The sequence below is a fragment of the Erpetoichthys calabaricus genome, chromosome 2, assembly GCF_900747795.2.
Source record: "Erpetoichthys calabaricus chromosome 2, fErpCal1.3, whole genome shotgun sequence".
NCBI classification, from domain to species: domain Eukaryota; kingdom Metazoa; phylum Chordata; class Cladistia; order Polypteriformes; family Polypteridae; genus Erpetoichthys; species Erpetoichthys calabaricus.
In genome coordinates, this window is record NC_041395.2 from 74,313,769 (window position 1) to 74,338,203 (window position 24,435).

The following is a 24,435-nucleotide window of genomic DNA, read 5'->3' on the forward strand; positions in this document are numbered from 1 at the left end:
AAGGGGCATGTTCATTTTGATGAACCTACATATGCTTACATTTAGAATTCATGGCATAACCACAGTCAAATAGATTAAATCTTGTAAATTTAAGGATTTCTAGATAGCTACAATACATTACAGTTTTTGAACCAACATTATTAGTGGAGTACTCAAATACAACACTTAGTAGCTGATGTTTTAAATAGTCTCGCACAACTTGACACAGAGACAATGAAAAATGCACATAACTCTTTGTACAACAATTAAAAAAATTAAAAAAAGGCAAATTTGAATATAACCAACATGGAATTTGAACAGGAGGATTGAACACTCGTTGTAGGTCACTATTTTAATCCTAAATACTAAACTGTGATGTTCCGTTGATTAAATAAGAACACACACACCACAGATGCCAAAACTTCTGGAGAGTTCTTTTGAATCTTATGGGCAGAAAATATATGTTATGCAGTTAATTAGAAACATTTTTAGTTATTTTATTTATTGTTATCATGGCTTTATTACAGTACATATATTATGCATCACTAAGAGATAGAATACTACACATAATAAATATGTACTTCTAGCTATATCAAGGTATGACATTTGTATCGTATACATTTGCAGATCAAGCAAACTTGCATCATCTTAAAAGATATATAAATCCTAAGCCTAAAAGTGCAACGATTTTGTGGAACGATTTTATGTGACGTTTTAATGTCACTTTATTGACATGCTTTAAATCGGGCTTATTTTAAAACCTGCATATATATGTTTGGTATCATTCTTTTCAGAATGTGTCGAACTTTAATGTGATGTTGCTAGATTTTCAGATTCTTATTCTGTTTTTATATTATAAACTAAAAACTATCAAGAACTCAAGTCCCGCAAGACAAGACTTTGTGCCAAAAGATTTAACCATGCCCGGGGCCGGAAATAAAAGACAGAGTAGGACAGCTGCTGTACAGGCTTTTAAATGTTCGAAGTGCAGTGCAAGATGCAGATCATGCGGCACAGCAGCAGCAAGCCAGCAGCTGATTATTCAAAGAGGATGTTTTTGGAGGAGCAACCGCATCTCATTGGGATGCGTTCAGCCCCCCTCTTCAAATACGAGTGGCAGAGATGTGAAGTGGCTGGCGCGTAGCGCAGGCCACAGGGGTTGACGAGCGAAGCGAGCAGGGGGGAGCCCCCTACTATATATCTCTCTCTATATACACAGTATCTCTCTATATCTCTCTCACTATCTCTATTGTCACATACGTGGCGAGTAGGAGGCAGCTAAAGGGCCTGAGTAATTGTAATTCTATGCCAGACTAGGTGGCGGCAGGGTGTGTTGACTGTCTCTCTAAGTTCCTTGCAGACCATTCTCGGGAAATCCTGCCGGGTTCCAGCACTTCTGAAGACGTCACTTCCGGTTCCAGTGCCTTTGATGATGTCACTTCCTCCACCAGCCTTTAAAGCTGCCATCTTACCTCTACATATTCAGTTCTGTTTAGGACTCAGTCCCATGAAAATCTCCGTTCAATTTCAACCTTTTTGCAGCCAAGGCATATTATACGGGTGGCTGCCCCAAACCTTTATGATGTCTATTGGACAATACCTCTCCTGGACCACAAGAAGGCAGCCACCCTGTTTTGCATTGGGGCTACGGGATCAGAGTTTAGAAGCTCAACCATGTTGGGGCCCATGGCCACTGCCAGGGGGCGCCCAAAGAACTATGGAGCCTTGGACCGCAGCACTTCCACCACACCAAGAAATGCTGCCGGACCAGGAAACAGGTACACCCGGAGTGCTTCCGGGTGCGCATGCAGCACTTCCGCTACATCAGGAAGTGCTGCAAGAAGACCATCAGGGAGCACCTGGACTACATCTGGGTGCATTATAAAAGGGGCCACCTCACGCCAGTCAGGGAGCCGGAGTCGGGAGGCAGAGGACTGAGCTTGCGATTCGAGTTGTGAAAGTGGCAGAAGCTGAACACTATCAGATACAGTGCCAGCGTTTGACGTTTCAGCATACCTACCTTCCGCTCGGCCAGAATTACATTTTTCTTTTTCTTTTTTAAATTGATTTTTAAAGTTTGTCCCGTTTTACTACTATGTGGGTGGAGCGGCAGGGGAGTAGTCATATAATATTATGTTAATCACATTAATCATGAACACTGAAATATATTTATATAGTATCTCAAGCATTAACAGAAGCAAGGAATCTGTATAAAACAAAGTAGTGTGTCATTCAAGTACAAGGAAACTTTTAGTGCAGGCTTCCCCACTGAATTCCCTGAACTTTTACAATATTGTACACCAAGGAGAGAGTGGATAATATATACATACAGTAAGTGTAGGAAAAGACAAGTTAATGAGGTATGCCATTCCCTAATAAGCCTAGTATGGGCCTGGGAAATTACTGAAGTCATCATTATTACCTGAACCATTACAAGTTATTTCTGAAAAACAAGCAGTGCTAACTGTGGTAAGTACAAAGGTACTAACCTTTACCCATTTTATTTAAAGAAAAAATTAAATCTAAGCTGCTGCGAAAATGTTAGTGGTATCTCACTGCTTGGTAGTTCCTGAAATAATGGTAATATCAGTGATGATAGTTTTAAAATAATTGGTGCAAAATTTTGCTACATATTTCAAGTCAACAGATATTGCACATTTTGCTTGTGTATGGGCTATTTGAATTCAAAATACCTCCAAGTCAAGAAAGAAATTCTCACAATCAAAAAAGTTTAAATAAAGGACAGCATTTTTCAAAATGAAGGTCAACACTACCAAATATGCAGGTATAGTCCATAACTAAGCAGCATGAATAAGTTGCACCTCAATCTTGGATCAGGAAATCAAGAATTTTAGCTGTTTGCTACAATATACTTTTGAAAATAAGGATTTTAAACACAGTTTGTGCCTGAAATAACAAAAATTACCTCTGAAAATCAAGCCATGATGTACTTTTAAATATTTGTAATATGCACCATTATGGATAAAAGGAATTTTAACCTGCTTTATACAAGATTCTAATGAAAGGTCACAATACTTCAGCAACACTTGCAGCTTTTTGCAGTAATTGTGGCATTTTGCTCTTTTTGTACTGCAGTCAAATTTTTACTGGTATAGCAGTTTATGCAGTTATCACAATTGCTTAATACTATGTGGGACAGCTGTTAAGATTTACCTTGTTGATATGCAAGTCACTTGGCATCCTTACAACATGCTAGGTTTGAATCTAAAATTACTAGCTTTAAATAGTAAAAAAGTCAGGTTTACACTATAATCTAATCTCTATACTCCCTGCGCAAAAGTCAAGGCACTGTGTGTACATTAACTGAGCTAGATGAAAAGCATTTACACAACCTAAACTAATCAGATGCTATTGGGAGGCATCTAATGGTGTGGGCCAAGTCCTTAAAGTAATGTCCATTTTATCACTTAGTCTACCCTTTTATCCTTTTTGTAAGTGAAAGTAGCATATATTTTGACTTTTTGAAATATGCCAAAAGAAGCCATGTCTCATTTCTTTCTTGATCACAAATGATCTCTTCTACCTTGAATCATTGTTACCCAGTGTTCTCCCTAGCGTCTTTTAGCTGGGCGCTCCGTCCGGCTGTCATCTCGCATGACAGATCTACAGGCACAGGCAGATCTAATGATCTGCAGAGATGGCAAGGGATTAGCGGGTGGGTGAGCAAATATTTTAGAAGCAGGATCGCAAGTGGCGAGGGGAGAGGCAGGGCGGGGTGTTGCAGATCACTGGATGCTGAACAAGCTAATAGCGGGGACGAGGCGGAGCCGAGTTCAAAAGCAAAGAGTATGGGGAGGTGGGCGGGTGAGAGGGGGCTGTACATCATAATAGTGGGGGCGGAAAGGCTTAATACAGTAGCAAGGAGTATAGGGAGGTGGGCAGGCAAGAGAGAGCTGTACATGCTAATAGCGGGTGTGGAGTGGCAGTTCACAAGCAAAGAGAATGTGGAGGTGGGCGGGCAAGAGGATGACTGCTGTGATATGTTAATTGAAAGTGTTACAAACCTATAACACCTATTAGCATTCAGTGTATGCAGAGTCAGTGTAAATAATAAAATAAAAAAAAGACTAGTGGAACCAGCCTGTCAGATATCAGAAAAAGGCCGCCAGGAAATGATGTCTCTGTTCTCAGTGTCAGTGCAGTCTGTATAGTGCTCCTAAGTGTACAGCTGCTCTCTTCTTGTTCTCCAAAGCGCACACACGCGGCAGGGGCCACAAGCAGAGCGCGCAGTACAGCGCGATAGAGTACTACCGAGGCCTCCAGCAAGCCCAGCGCACTGAAGCGCGCTGCTGCGGCAGGGGCCGCGGGATAGACACTCAGGAGCTTCTAAGGACACCACGTGATGGGGAAGAAGAAAGCCGGGCGGACACAGAAGCCGGCCGCCAGACGCCGCCATGTCACTCCGCATCACGGGTTGCAGCCAGAGGTAGGTGACGGGCCGCGGACAGGGTTTTCCGCATTCGCGTCAGCCTACCTCCTGGATGAAGAGCCACAAAGTACCCGGCGGTGGCAGGACGATGTCTGTCCGTGGAGGGATGGCAAAGCAAGCTCGGGAGACAGCGAGGCGGAGATGTGTTTTCCCTATCGCCTGATCTATCGCCTCGGGGAGGAGAGCCCGGACGAGCTTCCCAGCGCGGTGTTCCCGCAGAAGAAGTGGGAGCAGCTTCCTGAAGCAGGTAAAAGGGGGGAGGGTGTGCGTCAGTTGCCCGCCGACGAAAGGTCGCAGGCGGGGGCGACGGACCTTCTCCCCTAGCCTCTCAATAACCCGAACGGGCCTGTGGAGGTTCCGCAGGTCCTGTATGGCTTGCAGTCGGCGGGAGGGGACAAGGGGAGCCCAAGTCCACCGCCGACTGACAGTATTAACTGTTCTTGGACTGTGCGGGAGGTGCAATCTGTGCTCCTGCCCCTGCAGTCCTTCTGTAAGGTTTTGCAGGTCCTGCGGGAGACGAAGGAGGTACTAGACAAGACACTCGGCGCCCCGTTGGAAGTCTTTCTTGAGCAGCTTCGCACACATGGGGCGTCACCCTCCAGCCCGCCGGACGAAACGGCACAGGTAGGTGAACCCTGGGCCGTAGAAGAAAGAGGGCGGTGCGCAGCGGCAGCACTACACAAGACGCTGCCGTAATGACAGACGGCGTGGCAGAAGAGCGTGCGGAGAGGCAGCTGGTGAACGCCGGCTGCCAAACGATTCCGCCCCGACTGCCCGCGCCTGTCTTACGGTCGTCTAAAGGGGTGCAGACGGCACAGGGTCTCCCTTCTTCCCATAAGGGGACCCAGACTGTCAGTGCACCCCAAAGAAAGAGGAGGACCCGGACAAAGAGGTCGGGAAATCCTAACAAGGTACAGCGTAAGTCTGTCGGGTTGATGGGGCCGGAGGGCTACGTTGCAGAGGGGCGGACACGTTGCAAGCCCTCCTCGGAGCGGGCGAAGGGGCAGGAGTTTCCTGCCTGCTTCCATTCCCGCAAGGGTCGAACTGGAGGGGGTCAGTTGTGCTATAACTGCAGCCACGGTGGCCATGTCTGGAGGTGTTGTCCAGTGAGGACATCCGAGTGGCAGGGACGTCGGGGCAGCACCCCCAGACCTGTTAATTATATTTTCACAGGGCGCAGCCGCGGAGCCAAGGATGCCGACTCCCTATCCTGGAGAGGACCAGCCCTCGTGGGGCAGGCCGATGAGCCCCGCAAGCCTCATCTGAGGGAGGGGCAATGTGATGAACGGCCAGTACGCCCCTGCTGTGTATGTTCCAGGGGAGCAGCCATGGACAGCTCAATACTTCCCCCGGAGCACTTGGTGGCAGCCTCCCTGGCCGACGCTGATTCCCCAACCTCCCGCAGGGCTCCATGGGAGATGGAGTCCTCCACAGCTGGGTTGGGGCCCGGGGTGGCCACTAGGGGGGGCTGTCTCCTTCCAACAGCCCGGCTGGACGATTCTACAGCCCCACCCGGAAAGGCAATTAGGACCAGGTGGTCAAGCACCTGGAACACTTCCGGGTGGGTTATAAAAAGGGCCAGCCACCATCACTCGAGAGCCAGAGTCGGGAGGAGAAGGACTAAGCCTGAGGAGGAGTGGTGGTGATAGAAGGATTGTGGTGGTATTTGTGAGTATTTTGGGACTGTGTTGGGCCTGTGGGACACGGGGAAGGCGTGCCCCAAGGCAGAAGAAAAATAAAAGATTGTTCTATTTAAGTACGTGCCTCTGCGTCAGTCTGTGCCGGGTGGGGCGCTATATAGCGCCTTTCACATCGTATTAAAATGTACAACTTTGTTTCCTCTCTGATGATGCTTTCAGACGCTTTACCTTTGTTGTCCAATTTATCTAAGGTTTGGCAAAGTCAAGATGTCAATCTTAACGAAATTGAGCCAATTCTGCTTGCCACAAAATTGTCCATCATGGAGTTGAAAGACACTCCTGGGAGATATTTTCAAAGCCTTCATCATTGTCCGGCACAAGAATGGTCAGTTCTCCGCATTGTTTATACACAGAGTGATGTAATGTCATTCAAAACTGCAATATATGATAAATACCTAGAGACAGTTGTCAGGCACCTAGATGCAAGATTCCCTGACATGCCAATTATTTCCAGCTTTTAAAAAGTTTTCAATGCAGAAACTCACAATTCAAGCGAGTCTGCTGAAATTCTTTTCAATCATTACTCCAAAAATGGTAGCCCCCCAATTTTAAAATATGATAGTAGCAGGCAAGAATGGACAGTTGCATCAAAAATGATCAGAGGTCAATCATACAAAGACTTCAGTCCAAAACAGATTTTACTGAAAATGACAACGACATCAGAGCTCAAAAGAGTCGTTTCCAAATTTAGCCAAACTAGCCCATATTGGGCTAGTGATCTCAGCTGAATGTGAAAGGGGGTTTTCTGCCCTTAAAAGGATCAAGACATGTTTGAGAAATCACATGAATCAAAGCATGCTGAATAATCTCATGCTGATCTCCTTGGAGGGCCCAGATCTTGGGGACTTTGATTATGGGAAAGCTGCAGACAACTGGGCCCCTAGGAAGAAAAGAAGAAGAAATATTTAACTGAAGCCACCTTCTGTATATGCAAGTTGGCTTTGAAGAATATTTTTTTATTTATCTTCATTATGTTTCCCATACTTTTTTTTCATTGTTTTCACTTTTCTTCCCAACAGCGACAATAATTGTGCCTCTTGGTTTATGTCATAACAATTGTTATTTAAAATTTGTTAGGGTTGCAGGATCCTGAACTGGATACTTCTTAAATTTAATAAAAATATTCTGGCACAAATATTAAACCTTAAAAAAGGAAGTCATATTGAGCATTGGGAAATAATTAATAATAATTAACTAATAAAAATAGTGCACATTTAATTTTCCACACCACCAAATTTCCCCGTCCCGCCCCATCCGGCTGGAAAAAATTTCTGGGGAGAACACTGGTTACCTCTATTCAGCAATAACTATATGGCCTAGATGTGCATGCACAGTGAGGATCACTTGACTCTTTATGTGTCTCTTAGCAAAAAATGTGGTATTTTTATTTTAATTCACCATGCCTGAGATTGTGCCTTATATGAAATATAGTGCAGATTCGTCTGTTCCTTTCCTTAAACTGCTTAACCCAATACAAAGTCAGAGAGATCCGGAGCCAATGTCCGCAATATCAGCAACCATGCTAGAAAATCCACTGGTAATTAGTATAACTATTTAATGAGACATCAGATTCTTTTGCATTTTAATTGTGTTACATTTGTAAAGCTGAAGAGTTCACTAAACTTGTTAATGTACTATGAAAAAATAATTGAGCCAAATTTAAATGATGGTTTAACAGGACACTTTTCAAAATATAATATACACATAAAAACAAGGAATGAAACAAAATTTGTTTTACTAAACTACACCAAGAGAAAAAAATGCTTTTAGGCTTTAAGGAATTCTCCTCTTTAATTAGACATAGTTAATTCCAGGTTAGAAGATTAACATGGTAAATTGCCATAAGTTTATGCCACAAATCATAGCATTGTGACAACCTTCAGGAGCAAATGAACAACATTATTATTAAAATTATTATTATAAGACTATAATGAAACAAGAAGTCTATCTTGGATTCTGCTTATGGAATCTGTTTACTTAACCTTACCTTTAAGCATAATAAGGTCCCATATTGCCAAAACTGTATCCCAGCAGGGCAAAGAAGTGAATAAGGTCAAGAACCATGGTGTAACAAAATGCAAAGCTGTCACTCCCAGACTATCCTATAAAATAAAAGTACAACACCAATTTCTATTTTATTGAATTTAATGTTAATTACAATGAATATTTACAATATTCATTGGATATCTGGAAAGAAGACATATTCTTATCAAGGAACGTGGATTAAATTCTGTCTCCAACTCTGTCATTTATAGCCCCAAATAATTAATTCACTTCTCTCTCTTGTTGTTCTCCAAAATATAACCTCAAACAAAAATAAAAACAAAAATGAATCAATCAAGATAGGCAACCTATAAATCCTAGTTTTGGTACCATAATATACTTCCAGGCAGTGTAGACTGTTCCTTTTTTATAGGCAGAGCTGAGATATCTAAAAAGGGAGGAGTATTAAGGTTACATGGACAGTAGATAACAACCTTACCTAATTGTTCATAAAAAATAGTTCTAACAGAACTGCCAGTGAAATAACAAAAAGTACAAACACGGCAGACTTAGGTTAAGAGGGTATAAACAGAAGCATGATATCACACAATTTAGTATCCTTTTCCAACTATTCCTCTGTTTACTGAGAAGAATACATACAAATGTGAATATGAAAATAAATACATCCTACACTATAATATAGGATTGTGATTACAATAGTTTTATGAACCTCCGATTCAGCTCTATGGAAGAGGGTATCTAGCTTCATGGAACAGAGAAGCACGCATATAAACCATCCTTCTTCCTAAATGCCTTCTGCTACTCCTTTCAGTTCTTGTTTGCCTATTGAGTAGGAAGCATAGAACAGGTGATTCTGGGATACTCTTACAGTGTTATACTACAGTTTTGCAAAGAAGCATTAGGGGCAAGTTGTTTTTCTGTTTTGTTTTTTACTTTGTGCCTTTAATTTATCTTTTGATGGGTCCCATGTCATCTCCCACTGCCAGTCCAGCAGGGATGGCAATATAACCTGTAGTATAAGCTTGGATTTATGCACCCAAAATTAGTTCAAATTGACGTTGTTACATAACAGCATTACTAATTAACTGAAAAAAAATCGTTTATATCCCAGTTTGCAGGGTCATTGCAGAGTGACTGCAAACACAGTGCAGCTCACTTGTGCCAATTTCATAGTGAGTAGCAATAAGCATAGTGTGCTGGTGGGGCTCCTTTGGTGGAAAGGCAATCAATCTGCAATGTTACAGACTAACAGCCAGCTGTTATTTCATACAGAGGAACATTAATCAATTATATATTTTTTTCTTTTATTGAAAAGGTAAATTAAATTCAGCATTAACTCCCGCAAAAGGCTTGAATGGAATTTTTAATTAAATTATTGGACTTAAATTCACAAACAGAATTAATATTAAAGTAGCACCCTACTTCCTTTCTATCACAGCCACTGTGGCTTCTAAATAAGGAAAATGACTAGAGTTAGAGGAGTCGTAAGGACAGAGGAAATAAGTCTTTGGCAAGTAGGTTAAACTATCAGTGATGTAAAAGAGTGACAGATCTTATTTTATCATGTGAAAAGCCATAAACTGCTCAGTCTACTCAAAGCAGTCCAAAAGGAAATTAAACAACGTGTGTGATATACTACATTTTTATTTTTATTTTTATTTTTTTTTTAAGAACATTACCATGATCTTTTCTAAATAGTTAATGCAAAGATGATAACCAATGCATTGTTCCACTGGTTGAGAAATGTTAACTCTATTGCAAGTACAAGGAAACTTACTCTATTAATGTCTCTGTCGTAAAAAATTACCTGAAAACTTGGCAGATTAAAAAAAAAAAAATCATAGAAGTCTTACATGGATCAATATTGCACTCTACTCTAAAATCTAAATGATATTTAAGAAAAATAATTTTAGAACAACATTCCTCACCTCATCCAAAAACTGGGGAAAATGGCACCTCAAAAGAAGTAATGCCATATGACTGAAATTACCAACTACTGTAATTATATATAAAAAAAAAAAGTTTGTAAGTTAAACTTCTTTGCTTCAAGAGCAAGAAGCATGTGCTTAAAAAGGCTGTTCTGTCCTTTCCACACTGCTGGGTAAATGTAAAGCTCAAGAAAGTATAACTGAGCTTTGATAAATTCTCAATGTACTGGGATTAGAATCAACAGATCAGTTTGAAAGGAAAGAGGGCAGGGGAAAAAAAAGAAAAAGCACTACACAACTCTCTTTGTTGCTGTTCATTTCCAAAATTGAATCTCATGAAAACGGTCATATTTCATAAAATGGCATCCTTTGTTTTTAAAATTCAGAAATGTATGCAAAACCAGACTTAATAAAAAGGTACTTAAAGGCGATTCTAATCTATTGTAGTGATTAATTTCAAATAATGAATCTACAATAAAGGATTTAGGTTTTGATGATGCAACCTTAAAAGTAGTGGAAAGAAGTAAAATATTAAAACAAAAAAGGGTAACTGCCCGGTCTTAAGTGCAAATGATCTCGTGCCATTATAACTGCAGGTCTACAGTGAAAAAAAAATCAGCAATAAGTGCCAATCAAGATACCATTGTTAACTGTGATTATAACGTCACAGTTTAATCTTTGATCCTAATGTTAATCTTTACATAGCTTCTGTTTGTGCCAATTATTACATTAACTGCTTTGTTACAGAAAACCAGAGAGGAATATTTCAAAGCAGAGTAAAATTTTAATCACAGTTAAAATTGTTTTGATAAAGAACAATTACATTCTAATAGCTCCCTGCACATCATGCTGGCTTTATCAAAATTAAACAAGTTACCAAGGGTTTTCAAGTTAACTCCACATAGAAACTGCAAACTATACAAATTAAATGTATTGTTTTAACATATAAGGAGTGGTGCCCATTTCTAGCAAGATACTTACAATATGTTGGTAAAGCTGTGGTTGTTTATGCTTTAGTAGTTCTTGAAATATTTTGGCATTATGCTGAATCCTGAAAATAAAAATGACTCATATGTTAACTTGCATTTGAATTTGATATTCTTACAAAGTATGAAATATTGTTTAGTCAGTCCTTAAGACAAAAAAATCAAGGAGAGTGAAAGAAAATGAGTAGGGGTATGTAAAAGACACTGGGATCAGACTGAAATAAATACAACACTAAGACTATAAAAAATGGAAGACTATGAAAACTTAACTAACTGGAATTAGGTATTATTACTCTGTTGCTTTTGCCGCCTCAAGCCCAATAATTTTCTGGTGGATTACAAAGTCAAATTTTCCTAAGGGGTACAGTAAAAGATTAAGCTAAAACACAGTACTCATTTTTATGACCAACATAGAGAAAACTATGAAGAATTTATATACTATATTGAAGTAGTAGCAAAAAGCAGCTTTTAAAAAATTAAAAATCAAAACCACAAAAGATGCAAAACCATTTGAAGATATACAAAATAGTTAATTTCATTAAACTGGCTGTGAATTACATGCCCGGACAATGTCTGTGTGGAGTTTCCACATTCCCTTAATGTCTTTGAGGCTACTCCTTTGGGTTTTCTTTCCAAATCCCTAGCCACATATAGGTAACTGCTAATACCCAAATCACTCTATGTGAGTGCAAATGTTGGTATGTGCATGAGTAGGCTACATTAAGGACCAATGCTCTTTACAGAGATGTGTTTTGCCTTCTGAACTAAGCAGGTTTGAGAATGCAGTATTATGTTATCAATATGTACCAGATGATGTTGACTGTAAAGAAATGTGAGCTTTTACACACAGGAAGCAATAATTTGATATATTTACAAAATGTCACCTAAAAATTTAAAGTACACCATACGAGAAAGACGGGGCACACAGTAAACCAGTCATTGTCCATAACCAGACTATACAGGAGCAATTAAGAAGGCTTCTGGAATGTTAGTTTACACCGCAAGCTGTCAAGGAAGGTTATGCTTATGCAGTGCAATGCCCTACTGAAACCTCATCAGTAAAGCTGAGAAATACTGCCCTGTGTATTACAAAGATAATGTGTTCTAGACAAAGTCTAGAGATGATCAACAAAGGCTGATTCAAAATCTTTAGGGGCATGTACAAGTAGGAAATTTCAAAGGACATAAATCTTTTCAGTTTAAGAAAACATGATTAAGAGGTGACATAGGTAAACTATAAATGTAATTAATAGAATATAAAATTACCTTAAAATGAGCTCTTCAACAAGAACACAGGGGTTACACAGCTGTCTAAGGGTTAAATTACACACTAACATTACAGTGGGTCTCATTACTGTTTACCTACATTGTAATTGCTCAGTAATTACCTGAGTAACTACAGCATAGCTATGCATTATTACCCTGTACTTGCTATGTAATTAAAGTAACAGTATAGTTAAGTACACAGTTAGAAGTGGAGAACAACTATAAAATAAAGAGTGGCAAGTATCCTCTATTTTATTGTCAATCAAAATTGTGTTTCGGCCTAGATGACATACACTTGGAAGCACGTTACATACCTTCAGTGCTACTAGTATGGACATGTTACAAAGTTTGTATTGAGAGTCAGCAGTGTCAGAGTAGCACATCCATATTTAACAAGGCAAAATACTCTATAAAAGTAGCTAAATAAGTTCAATCGATATAATTTTTGTACATGTCTGTGTCTGATGTATTGAATAATTAATAGGTGCATGCAGCTATTAATTATAATAAAAAATGTTCAATTTGAGAGCCAGAGCCTTGGATTTAATCATTAAGAAAACACACTTGCAATAAATACTTCATTTGCAAAGAAACACCATACACAAACATACTCAGAGTTACTTCTGAAAGAGAATTAGAGGCTACTTTCAGCAATACATTATGAATACCAACAGTTACGGGAGAGTATCCAACTGACATAACTGCAAATTACTTAGGAAAGTCTAATTAATTCCTCTGATGGACCAGTTCACAACAGGATGATAGACCATTGCATCCCTCAGTTTCACAAAAACTTAACTGAAACCAAGCATCTCTGATTCCACTAGCTGGCTTACAATGCAAAACATGAATTGCCAAGCAAATGTAATCAACAAAGGAAAAATACAAGGTTGGTTTCTCATTACAAATCCCTGATGTAGCAGAAATAAAAATAATATTGCAAAACTTTCATTTTAATTAAATGTAACCCTTTCTAAAATTTAAGGAAAATATCCCACTCTTAATTTGATTAGTATGTACATAAAGCTAAAAGCAAAGTTATTTATTGTATTGTGTGCAAGCTATTTTTAGTCACCTCATATACTCCCCCTGGCTCTGTTTTGTCTAGCATGTAGGTAGATGTACCCTCTTATTAAACCTGGAAGAGCATAATAGTGAAAAGTGTGGCCAAACCACCACTAAGCCAGAAAATGCACTCAGAGCTCTCAAGATCCTAACCTTAGATACCCTTTGACTTTTTACACCTCACCCATTAATCATGTACACAGAGTTTTTAACAGCTCCAAAAGTCAAAGAGTGTCTTATTTTAAAGTTAGAAAAATCCATATTAGCTGTGCAAAATGTATGCTTCTTTGCTAGCTAGAATATTCTGGACAATGGTGTTCTGCGTTAATGAAGTTTTTTCAGAGAAATATATGAATTCCTTAACTGGAAACAGGCCTCTCTGATGACATATTTTTCAACAGCCTTAAATCATCTTTTTGTGAAACAACATTACATGTAGCAAATGCTAATGGTCTACGGAACAAACTTAAAAACATTAAGACAGACTTCCCTAAAATATATTCTCCATTGCACCTTAACTTCAACATTCTCCTACTTTACGTTATGACTGAAACACACAGAAAAAACAAAACAACACAGTTCGAGTAAAGTACAATAGAACAATTCAGAAAATTTAACATAATTAAATAACTAAAAAAAGATGTATTCAATGCTTGTGAATAAATACCTTAATATAACACCCTTATTCATTTCTTTTCCCCATTTAAATTCTATTCACTTCCATGTGATCAAAAAAGGGATATCCCTTAACAGCACTTTCTAGTGATATTACAGTGTATTTAGTCTGTTGCTTCAAGGAGCTCAGTCTAACAAGCTAAAATAAAGATGGATGTCTCCTTCTCTCCTGATTTTTGCCTAATCAGAAACAAAAACATTTTGAATGAATAGCAACTATAGTATGTGCACTTGGGCTCAATGAAATAAAAATACATGTCATATGATCATTAACTAACTGGTATAAATGGTCAGAAACTAACACACACTGACTATTTATTATATAATTTCAGTACTTTCTTTTTTTCTTTTCTTTGATCCGCAGTCAGGACTGCTAACTGGTTGACATACAGGCATAAATAGTATGCTGTCTAATTTAGAGATCACTATTTCCCATTGGTGGAAAGTAACAAATTACATTTGCTTTCTTTACTGTACTTGAGTAGATTTTGTAAGGAATTGTACTTTTTAAATTATTTTTAAATCTAAATACTTTTACTCTTTAAAAAGTTTAGTTATATAGTAACGATCCTACATTTCCAAGATGAGTCGTTACAAAGTACAATTAATCAGCTATGTTCAAAATCCAGCATTCACAGCGGCTAAATAAAATAAAACTGCGTGCATATTTTTTTGGGGAGGGTTGGGGTCGCCTTCTTTTGTACATTTGGCCTATTGAAACGTGTCCTTTAGCGCATTAAACTTAGTAGTGTGTCATTTTCAAGTCTTACAGTTAATATTTATGGAAATTACAGTGGTTCACAAATACAACTGTTGCTGACCTGACAAGATATTTTTGCCTGGGAAAAAAAATTTCTGCCCAATGTTAAGTCCACTTAAGAGATACAGTGTGAAACATAGTCAAACTAACTGGAAACAAATCTGGTATAAAGAAAATGGGCTAAGAGTGTGAAAACTCCTTTAGAAGAGCTGTTCAGTCTCGAAGACATAAGAGAGAATTATGCAGTGTAAACTGCATCCCTAAAGCTGTTAAGTTACCTGCATGCAAAAACTTTTTTTTTTTTAATTTACAAAAACTCAGTTGTGTTTTTTTTAAAAAACCTGTGGGGTATTTAAAATACAGCATAAACTAATTAAAATAAAAAAAAAAATCATAGCTAATTTCACTGAAACAATATTAAAGTAAAATCTGATAACCACTGCTTTTTACGAACAAATCTGTGCCCAGTTGTCCAAAGTATAAGCTACCATTTACCAAATTCACCATTTCTTAAAAATGCAAATTTTGCATGGGTACGTGTGTAATATTCAGCAGTAATTTTCTTTCAATGCCTAGAATCGATGTTATACTGACAACACACAGTCATGTTTTATTCGTCTAAACACAAATTTCGAATGGACAACTGACAAAATATAAAGTATTTCTTACTTATTGCCCAGTAACACCTGCCTACACATTTTCAACTGTCACGTATATTTAAGGGTATGCAGCTCAAACAGAAAAATTTTACTGTAGGCTCTTAATCAATGTTTTACAACATACGTAGCTATTTCAAGATAACATAATAACCATGGTTTGAGTTTTTCAAATTTACTGTTTTACTCTGGTTCTATACAGATTGTACTTGTGTCATAACATCAACAAAATTCAAAAGTCTTTCGTCTGCTAGTGCACTTGATTTGCAAAACTGTATTTCTTTACTGGAATCTTTGCCGTTTCAAAATTATACTTTATAATTATAACTACATTTTGCATTGTTAGCTGAATACATCATGATGTTATTTTCTGAAACATATAGGTTACTTTAGTGATGTGCACTGTTAGTGTAATAGTCTAAGAGGAGTGTAGTGAATAACATTAATAGAAATTAAACAATATAGCAGTCATATTGATTTTAAACTGTAATTAGTATAGTACACATGTTTAGATAAAAATAAAAATATAACTTGTTGTCATAAATTTAAATCTCCCTCTGTGGACAGAGCTTATGACAGAGATATTTTGCAGTTGATGAATCAGTTTTTTGCATGTAAGATTTTCTACCGAGTTAATCTACAATAAATAATTTTTTTTTTTTTTATAAACAAGATCTAAAGAACCTAGAAGCCTTATTAAAATATTATTTTAATTATCATTGTAAACATCTAGCAGTAAAAACACATGGTCTTCTTCCATAACTTAAAACCTCATTCTAGTTGAGGGAGTATAACATGCTTTGCAATTGATGATGGGAACTCTTTGATAAAAATGTACAAAAAAAAAAAAAAGTTGAAATGAGTAAGGCTGCTGTGTGCTTTGTTTCGAATTTATGGGATTTTTGTTTTGTATTTTTTTCTAAAGTAACTAATATGTACTTTTATTTGAATTTTTTTTTTAACTTTTATTTGGGTAGCAAATTTTTGTCTTAGTAGTTACACTTCTGCTTGAGTAGATTTTCTTTTAGTACTTTTTCCATTTCTGCCAGTTTCCTTCCACTATAACTTTAGACATTTGCTAAACAATAAGTAATAACAATTAACAAAAACCAAGTCAACCAGTGTATATATGAAATTTAACTATATATAAAAGAATGTGTCTATAAAAATTAAAGAATACTAAATGACAGGGGATTTAATTTCGCTTTTTTGACACTGATCAACAGAAACAAATTAACATGAAATTAAAACAGATATAAATTAATTTCAAATATAAACCACCAAATAATGTATTACATAAGTACACACCCCCTTCAAATCAGTATTTAGTAGATGCGCCTTTGGCTGCCATAGCTTTTAGCCTGTATGGACAGGAGTTTGTCAGCTTTGCACATTTCAGCACTAAATTATTCCCTGATTTGCATTGTAAGACTGTTCAGGCTCTGTCAGCTTGCATGGGGATTGTGAGTGAACAGTCTTTTTAAAGTCTAGCCACAAATTCTCAATTGGATTGATTTAACTGTACTGTACTCCAAAGGATACTCTGACTTGGATATTTTCTTGTATCCACTGCTAATTTATACTTTTCACAGAGTTGCTTGTAGTGTTCTTTTATCTTTATTGTGTAGGTTAGGCCACGATACTTACTCACAAGTTGGACCTTTCAAATAAAGGTGTATTTATACAACAATTAATAGAAAAACCTTTGGCTACAGACCAGTGCTCTCCACTGAAACAATTATGTTCTAAAACCAGCTGGCTTCACCAGTAATGACTTACATGTCATATTAAAGGCTGTGAATACTTGTGAGATTAATTATTTACTATTTTAAGTATCTGTAATTAAAACCACTTTGAGAGGTTGGTTTTTATTTTGACAATTATTCTGTTGATCAGTGACAAATTGTGATTCAATGTTGTATAATAAAAATATGAAAGCTCCCAAGGTGATGAATACTTTACAGGCACTGTGATTGTACAGTGATGAGCTACCTGGATAAGAAGGGCACTACCAAATGACACTATGAAGGAAAACATTCAACAGCAAACCTCCAGTGGAGAGTGTGAACTACACTTGTAAGTAGAAAGAGCTAGAACATGACCTTAAGAATGCTATTTTGAAAAAGAATACACTCACATTCACTTACCAAAATAAGAGAAATTGAATGGCTGTCTGGGATTCTATGACAATAAATGTCTCAGTATCTTAATGGGTGAACAACATACAAAGGGCTGGGCTTATTTAAGTAGTTGATTAAAGAGAAACTGAGACCATGAATTATCGTGAGTTAACCTAAAGACATTTACTCTGATAAGGGGCAGCACAGAGTTCATGGTGGCTGGTAAAACTGAAGTCAAGCCAATGCACTCACTCTCTCTGGGGTCAGTATTCAGAAGCTAACTTGGAGATGTAGGAACTTACTCAACATTTAAGGAAAAAGGTACCATTTAGGCTGCTATGGAGACCCCAAATAGAAGAACCAAAATACTCCGGGAGGCAAGGATATCAGGAGATGGTATGCAGGATTCCACTGTCGCATTGTACAAACAATGCAAAAGTAGAATCCTACATACCATTTCCTGATATCCTTGCATCTAAACAGCACCACTTTGATCAATGAAAGTGACTCCTGCAAACGATTTAGAGCTACCTCATGACAGGATTACCACAGTAGTTGAGATGGGAAGATGATGAAACACAGCCCTGCATCCTACTGGCTGGAGAAGGAATGACCAGTGTTAGTTGAGAAAGAGATACAGCACTGGGGCATGAAAAGACAGACAGACAGATATGAAAGGCACTATGACAGAGACAGACAGACAGACAGACAGACAGACAGGATACTTTATTAATTCCAAGGGAAAATTTACATACTCCAGCAGCAGCATATTGAAACAAAAACAATATTAAAGAGTAATAAAAATGCAGGTAAAAACAGACAATAACTTTGAGTAATGTTAACATTTACCCCCCAGGGTGGAATTGAAAAGTCGCATAGTTTGGGGGAGGAACGATCTCCTCAGTCTGTCAGTGGAGCAGGACAGTGACAGCAGTCTGTCGCTGAAGCTGCTCCTCTGTCTGGAGATGACACTATTTAGTGGATGCAGTGGATTCTCCATAATCGATAGGAGCCTGCTCAGTGCCCGTCGCTCTGCCACAGATGTCAAACTGTCCAGCTCCGTGCCTACAATAGAGTCTGCCTTCCTCACCAGTTTGTCCAGGCGTGAGGAGTCTTTCTTCTTAATACTGCCTCCCCAGCACACCACCGCGTAGAAGAGGGCGCTCACCACAACTGTCTGATAGAACATCTGCAGCATCTTATTGCAGATGTTGAAGGACGCCAATCTTCTAAGGAAGTATAGCCGGCTCTGTCCTCTCTTGCACAGAGAATCAGTATTGGCAGTCCAGTCCAATATCATCATCCAGCTGCACTCCCAGGTATTTATAGGTCGGTATCCTCTGCACACAGTCACCTCTGATGATCACGGGGTCCATGAGGGGCCTGGGTCTCCTAAAATCCACCACCAGCTCCTTGGTTTTGCTGGTGTCCAGGTGTAGGAGGTTTGAGTCACACCATTTAACAAAGTCCTTGATTAGGTTCCTATACTCCTCCTCCTGCCAACTCCTGATGCAGCCCATGATAGCAGTGTCGTCAGCGAACTTTTACACGTGGCAGGACTCAGAGTTGTATTGGAAGTCCGATGTATATAGGCTGAACAGGAACGGAGAAAGTACAGTCCCCTGCGGTGCTCCTGTGTTGCTGACCACAATGTCAGACCTGCAGTTCCCGAGACGCACATACTTAGGTCTGTTTATAAGATAGTCCATGATCCATGCCACCAGGTATGAATCTACTCCCATCTCTGTCAGCTTGTCCCTAAGGAGCAAAGGTTGGATGGTGTTGAAGGCGCTAGAGAAGTCTAGAAACATAATTCTTACAGCACCACTGCCTCTGTCCAAGTGGGTGAGTGATCTTTGTAGCATATAGATGATGGCATCCTCCGCTCCCACCTTCTCCTGGTATGCGAACTGCAGAGGGTCGAGGGCGTGGCGTACCTGTGGCCTCAGGTGGTGAAGCAGCAGCCGCTCCATGGTCTTCATCACATGTGACGTCAGAGTGACAGGCCGGAAGTCGTTCAGCTCACTAGGACGTGATACCTTTGGGACTGGGGTGATACAAGATGTTTTCTATAGCCTCGGGACTCTCCCCTGTTCCAGGCTCAGGTTAAAGATGCGCTGTAGAGGACTTCCCAGCTCCAGTGCACAGACCTTCAGCAGTCGTGGTGATACTCCATCTGGACCCACTGCTTTGCTGGCATGAAGTCTCCTCAGCTCTCTGCTCACTTGTGTTGCTGTAATTGTGGGTGGGGATGTCTCTCCTATGCTGGTATCAGCAGAAGGATGGATGGAGGGTGCAGTACCCCGAGGTGAGAGTGGGTTAGGGTGGTCAAACCTGTTAAAGAAGTTGTTCATCTGGTTTGCTCTCTCCACGTCTCTCTCGATGGTGGCACCCCACTTCGAGCTGCAGCCAGTGATGATCTTCATCCCATCCCACACTTCCTTCACGCTGTTATTCTGCAACTTCTGCTCCAGCTTTCTCCTGCACTGGTCCTTCGCCGCCCTGAGCTGCACTTGGAGTTCCTTCTGCACGCGCTTGAGCTCATGCTGATCACCGCCTTTAAAAGTCCTTTTCTTCTGGTTCAAAAGGCCCTTGATGTCACTTGTAATCCATGGCTTGTTTGTTACCATAGCAGCGTACTGTTCTTACTGGAACTACAATGTCCATACAGAAGTTGATGTAGTCAGTAGTGCAGTCAACAACCTCCTCAATGTTCTCACTATGTGATCCTTGCAGGATATCCCAGTCCGTAGTTCCAAAGCAGTCTCTCAGAGCCTGCTCTGCTTGAGGGGACCACTTCCTGAATGAGCATGAAAAGGAAGTGCACCATGATGTTCTATTGTGCAAGTGGATGAGCCACCCCAACAGACAGAAATGGGCTGAGCCAATATAGGAGGGCCAGCAGCTTTCTTGATTTGTATTTTATTCCCATCCTATCCTGACTGACCCTTTCTGATATATTTTGAGTCTTTGTTTTCGTCAAAAAAAAAAAAAAAAAATTGTGATTAGCGTACTTTAGCTCTCACTCTTCACACAATGTCCCTTTATATACTGGAGAGGTGCACTTTTAATAGGCCACCATATCTTAGTACAATAAAAATATGCATAAATGAACTCAACTTGCAAAAGCATATTTTATATATGCAATGATTAAGCCAACCCTTTATGAAGCTGCACATTTACTACTTACTTCAGCAGAGACTGATCAAAAAGTCCAGCTAAATAATTTGGCCCATCTAGTAAGGCAACCAATGTCCAAAATGCATCCTCCTCTGGTAAGTTCATCAGGAGCATTGCAGCAATATAGGACATTCCTGAAAAGGTACGAAAATATCAATTAGGTAGCTAAGAGGACAGTTAGATCCAGTATTATACATGCTATTTAAATACATACTGTATAAACAAACCATACCAGAAAAATCTGACCTGTAAGAAACTTTGTATATTAAAAAATAGTGGGGACACCCCACTATATGTATGTATACATGCCATAGAAACAGAAAAAATATTACAATTACTTTTGCAATGCCAGTTGTTTTTCCCTCTTTACGTATTATCTTCAGAACATCCTTACACAGGGCAGCACGGTGGCACAGTGGGTAGCGCTGCTGCCTCAAAGTTAAGAGACCCAGGTTTGCTTCCCGGGTCCTCCCTGTGTGGAGTTTGCATGTTCTCCCCATGTCTGCGTGGGTTTCCTCCGGGTACTCCAGTTTCCTCCCACAGTCCGAAGACATGCCAGTTAGGTGCATTGGCGATTCTAAATTGTCCCTAGTGTGTGCTTGTGTGCGTGTATGTGTGCGCACCCTGCGGTGGGCTGGTGCCCTACCGGGGTTTGTTTCCTGCCTTGAGGCCTTCCTGCCTTGTTGGCTGGGATTGGCTCCAGCAGACCCCCGTGACCCTATAGTTAGGATATAGCAGGTTGGATAATGGATGGATGGATGGACATCCTTACACATATTACATACCAATCAATACAGAGTTACAATAACCAAACTCTAAAACTTATGTTTAGACACCCCTATCTATTATTCAGCAGAAGAGAATAGTATTAATAAGGTAACTGAAATCTGACAGGCCTCTTTTAACGTTATAAACTAACCAAAGATTCAGTGGAGTTCAGTATTTTCCAGCTACTTAAGTATGTCAGAAGAGGTGAGCATATAATTTTAGAATTGTCCATCGTGAGGGCATTTTTGCCAGATTTTGAATACAATACATAATTATTTCCATTGTAAAATGGCCAAGATGAGACACTGTGCTTGCAGTAAAATTCATTACAATGAACTGTTTATTAAGCAGGTTTATTCTGTCAGGTGTCAATCCATATAAAGCTGATAATTAATTGGAACTTATGATTTTAGACAGTAGAGTCTGTGTCAGATAGAGTATATTTTTGATGCTCAAAATTGAATGATCTGTACGGTATACAATTATGAGATGAATCAATTCATGTTTCAGATATTGTGGTTTTGTGAGTTTTATTTAAAGTCAACTTTCATGCTTTTTCTGAAAATATATTTTTAAAGGTTAGTGTTTCAAACTATCTATCTATGCATTGCTTTTCAAACATTGGTATTGTATTGAGATACTTTCTATGGCTAAATACAGTACGTCTAGATTGTAAAACTTCTACAATATACAGACAACTTTTTTCTAATTTTGGTTCTGTACATTACCACAATGAATTTTAAATGAAACAACAGCTGAAGTGCAGACTTTTCAGGCTGTCATTGCCAGCAAAGGGTTTTCAACCAAGTATTAGAAATGAACATTTTATTTCCAGTTATTTAATTTGTCCAATTACTTTTGAGCCCCTGAAATGAAGGGAATGTGTTAAAAAAATGCTTTAGTTGCCTCACATTTTTATGCAAATCGTTTTGTTCACCCCACTGAATTAAAGCTGAAAGTCTGCACTTCAACTGCATCTGAGTTGCTTCATTTAAAATTCTTTGTGGTAATGTACAGAACCAAAATTACAAAAAAGTTGTCTCTGTCCAAATATTTATGGACCTAACTGTATACTGCAGTGCAAACCAGGTTACTTTTTGTGAAATCGGTACCTTGCATTAAGATGAAAATGTTTTGATGGTAGATCAATATTATATGAATGATGACAATATATGTCTTCAATATACAGGTCTCTGAAAGCCTCAAAACCAAATTATTAAATATTTGAAAATGCATAATTTAAGCAATATGTTAATATGACAATCTTATAAGGTTTCAAATGACACTGATAGCTCTTTACTAGGATAATGTTCCAAGTAATTGTTGAACTACTGGATTTTTACTTTGTTGATGGCAGTTAGTAGTAATTGATGCACAGAGCAGTGTGAGAATGAAGTGCAGTATTTCATCTATAAACCTAGCCAAGAGGGTACAAGCTCATAGCTATCCCATTCCTACCATAATCTTGAAGTACATGTATTCACAACCCAATAGAAGAAATGAAGATAAAGTAATGCCATTTTGCCTGCTTATTTAGATCAGTAGTTTTTTTTTTTTTTTTTTTTAAAGGAGATTAAAAAAAAGGAACATTAATTTTTTTTTTTTAATTAATGTTATTGTAATCATTCATACAAATCAATCAATTTTTACAAATAATAGGATTGAAAAAAAAACAAGTCGACCCCCAAAAATTAATGGAGTATTAATTTTAATAACACAGACTCTCCTAGGTAACCTTATGTATGAAAGCATTATCAGTCACTGAGATTTTGATTAACATATTCAATCAGAATTTCAAAACGGAGTCTTAAGCATATCTTAAAGTCAGATCTTGATATTGTCTGCCTCAACATAGCAAATGTTTATGGCTCTGTCTTTCACAATATCCTGGCATATGCCCTACACTTCTTTAACAACCCAGGCTATGTCCAAGAACCTATAATTGCCTATTTTAATGTTCTGTTATGCAGCACAGGAAGCAACTACTGCCTGGTACAAACTTGAAAAAATACAGCAAATTTGTGCTGCATTTTCCCCATGCAGCTGATAACCATCTTTGAGACTGTACTAATCATGGGTACAAAGCTGGTCAGAAAAGTCTATCTGTGTTGGCTCACAGGTTACCAGCACTGAGGAGCTATATGGATGATGATACAATTATACCCCAGGCAGCAGACTGCACAAACAGACTTTGAAAAGACTTGAAGACTTATGCCAGGCCAGAATGAAGATCAAGCCAGCAAAATCCTGCAATCCTTCAATCAGGCAAGGAACTAGGAATGACAGCATTGCAGGATAGTGAAAGAATTCCATTATAGGCAGAACAGCCATTCCTGGAGAGAAATGAACAGAAGTAGTTGCCAGGATGGTTAAAAGTATGGCGTTTCCAGTTCACCCTCTACCAGAGGTTGATGTGTTGCCTAATGACATGTGAAATCACCGCAACAACAGGACTGGGAATAGAATGCAAGGCCAATAATTACACCAGGAAGTAGCTAGGCTTTACATGGTGCTCCTCCAGTGTAGGAATTTAAAATAAAAAAAAAAAAAATCTGTTTCAACTGTCAAAGTCAACGAGCCTGGACTACAGGCAGCAGAAAGCAAGATGGAGCTGACAGACTTGCTACAAACGGAAGGCTGGACCAGCTGCTGACCCAGCTGTTAACAAGCTGAGGCTGCAGGAAGTGTATGGCTAGATAAAGTCGAGTAAAGAGCTAGTGCTCTCCAAAACAGCTAATGTGAAAGAAGAGCTCTACAAAGTTAAAGTCATAAGTCAGAATCAACAAAGTAGCTGGAGAACCTGGGAGAGAGCGGAGCTGGAATGACATATGGAGGAAACTACAATCCAGATTTAGTTTCCTTTTAAAACCAACATTCAATACACTCCATAGCAACTAC

At 38.9% G+C, this 24,435-nt stretch overlaps 1 protein-coding gene across 2 annotated transcripts in view; it reads right to left on the bottom strand.

Annotated features, from left to right (window-relative positions):
• Positions 1 to 24,435, bottom strand: part of si:ch211-266k8.4 (carabin) — a 347,171-nt gene that overhangs the window by 263,054 nt on the left and 59,682 nt on the right. For both annotated transcript variants that reach the window (XM_051922773.1, XM_028793921.2), the window contains exons 6-8: positions 20,780 to 20,903; positions 11,043 to 11,112; positions 8,117 to 8,231 (exon numbers count right to left, since the gene is read on the bottom strand). In XM_051922773.1, coding sequence (XP_051778733.1) covers positions 8,117 to 8,231; positions 11,043 to 11,112; positions 20,780 to 20,903 — 309 coding nt within the window. The remainder of the gene's footprint in view (positions 1 to 8,116; positions 8,232 to 11,042; positions 11,113 to 20,779; positions 20,904 to 24,435) is intronic.